General features: G+C 48.7%; 1 protein-coding gene across 1 annotated transcript; it reads right to left on the bottom strand.

The window, feature by feature from the left end:
• Nucleotides 1-6: 6 nt before the first annotated feature.
• On the bottom strand, nucleotides 7-786 carry LOC104916974 (cell wall protein DAN4-like; the record flags this gene model as incomplete). Its single annotated transcript, XM_010728042.2, has 1 exon — nucleotides 7-786. A coding segment is annotated over one exon (780 nt), but the record flags the coding sequence as incomplete, so codon positions are not given.
• Nucleotides 787-790: the final 4 nt, after the last annotated feature.

Raw genomic sequence — 790 nt, forward strand, 5'->3', positions numbered from 1 at the left:
AGAAAGAGTGGACGTAAGTGGAGAGGTGTTTGGTGATGCTGATGTGTCTGCAGGAGTGCTTGTAGCTGTTTGAGAAGAAGATGCAGCAGTTGGGCTTGATGTGCCTGCAGTGGTGGTTTCTTCTGTTTTGCTTGATGTTTCAGTCGTTGACAAGAGAGTTGTAGTTGTTTCAACAGTAGTAGGCATTGGAGAGGCAGATCTAGCAGATGTAGTTTGGGATGGTGATGTGGTGAGGGTAGCAGGGGAGGTTGTTTCTCCAGGTTTTGCAAGAAGAGCTGCACTTCTGCTTAGGAGTGATGTGCTTGTGAGGGTAGAAGTAGAGGTTGCTGTTAGTGTAGACGTTGGTGCAGATGTAGTCTGAGCTGGAGACGTGTTCTCCTGAGCAGTGGTTGGAGTAGCTGCTGAGGTGGTTGTAGGAGATGGGCTAGTTCCAGGAGAAAGAGTGGACATAAGTGGAGAGGTGTTTGGTGATGCTGATGTGTCTGCAGGTGTGCTTGTAGCTGTTTGAGAAGAAGATGCAGCAGTTGGGCTTGATGTGCCTGCAGTGGTGGTTTCTTCTGCTTTGCTTGATGTTTCAGTCGTTGACAAGAGAGTTGTAGTTGTTTCTGCAACAGTAGGCATTGGAGAGGCAGAGCTAGCAGATGTAGTTTGGGATGGTGATGTGGCGAGGGTAGCAGGGGAGGTTGTTTCTCCAGGTTTGGATGAGAGGGCAGTAGTTGTGTTGAGGAGTGATGTGCTTGTGAGGGTAGAAGTAGAGGTTGCTGTTAGTGTAGACGTTGGTGCAGATGTA

Source organism: Meleagris gallopavo, unplaced genomic scaffold (assembly GCF_000146605.3).
Source record: "Meleagris gallopavo isolate NT-WF06-2002-E0010 breed Aviagen turkey brand Nicholas breeding stock unplaced genomic scaffold, Turkey_5.1 ChrUn_random_7180001952348, whole genome shotgun sequence".
Taxonomy (NCBI): Eukaryota; Metazoa; Chordata; class Aves; order Galliformes; family Phasianidae; genus Meleagris; species Meleagris gallopavo.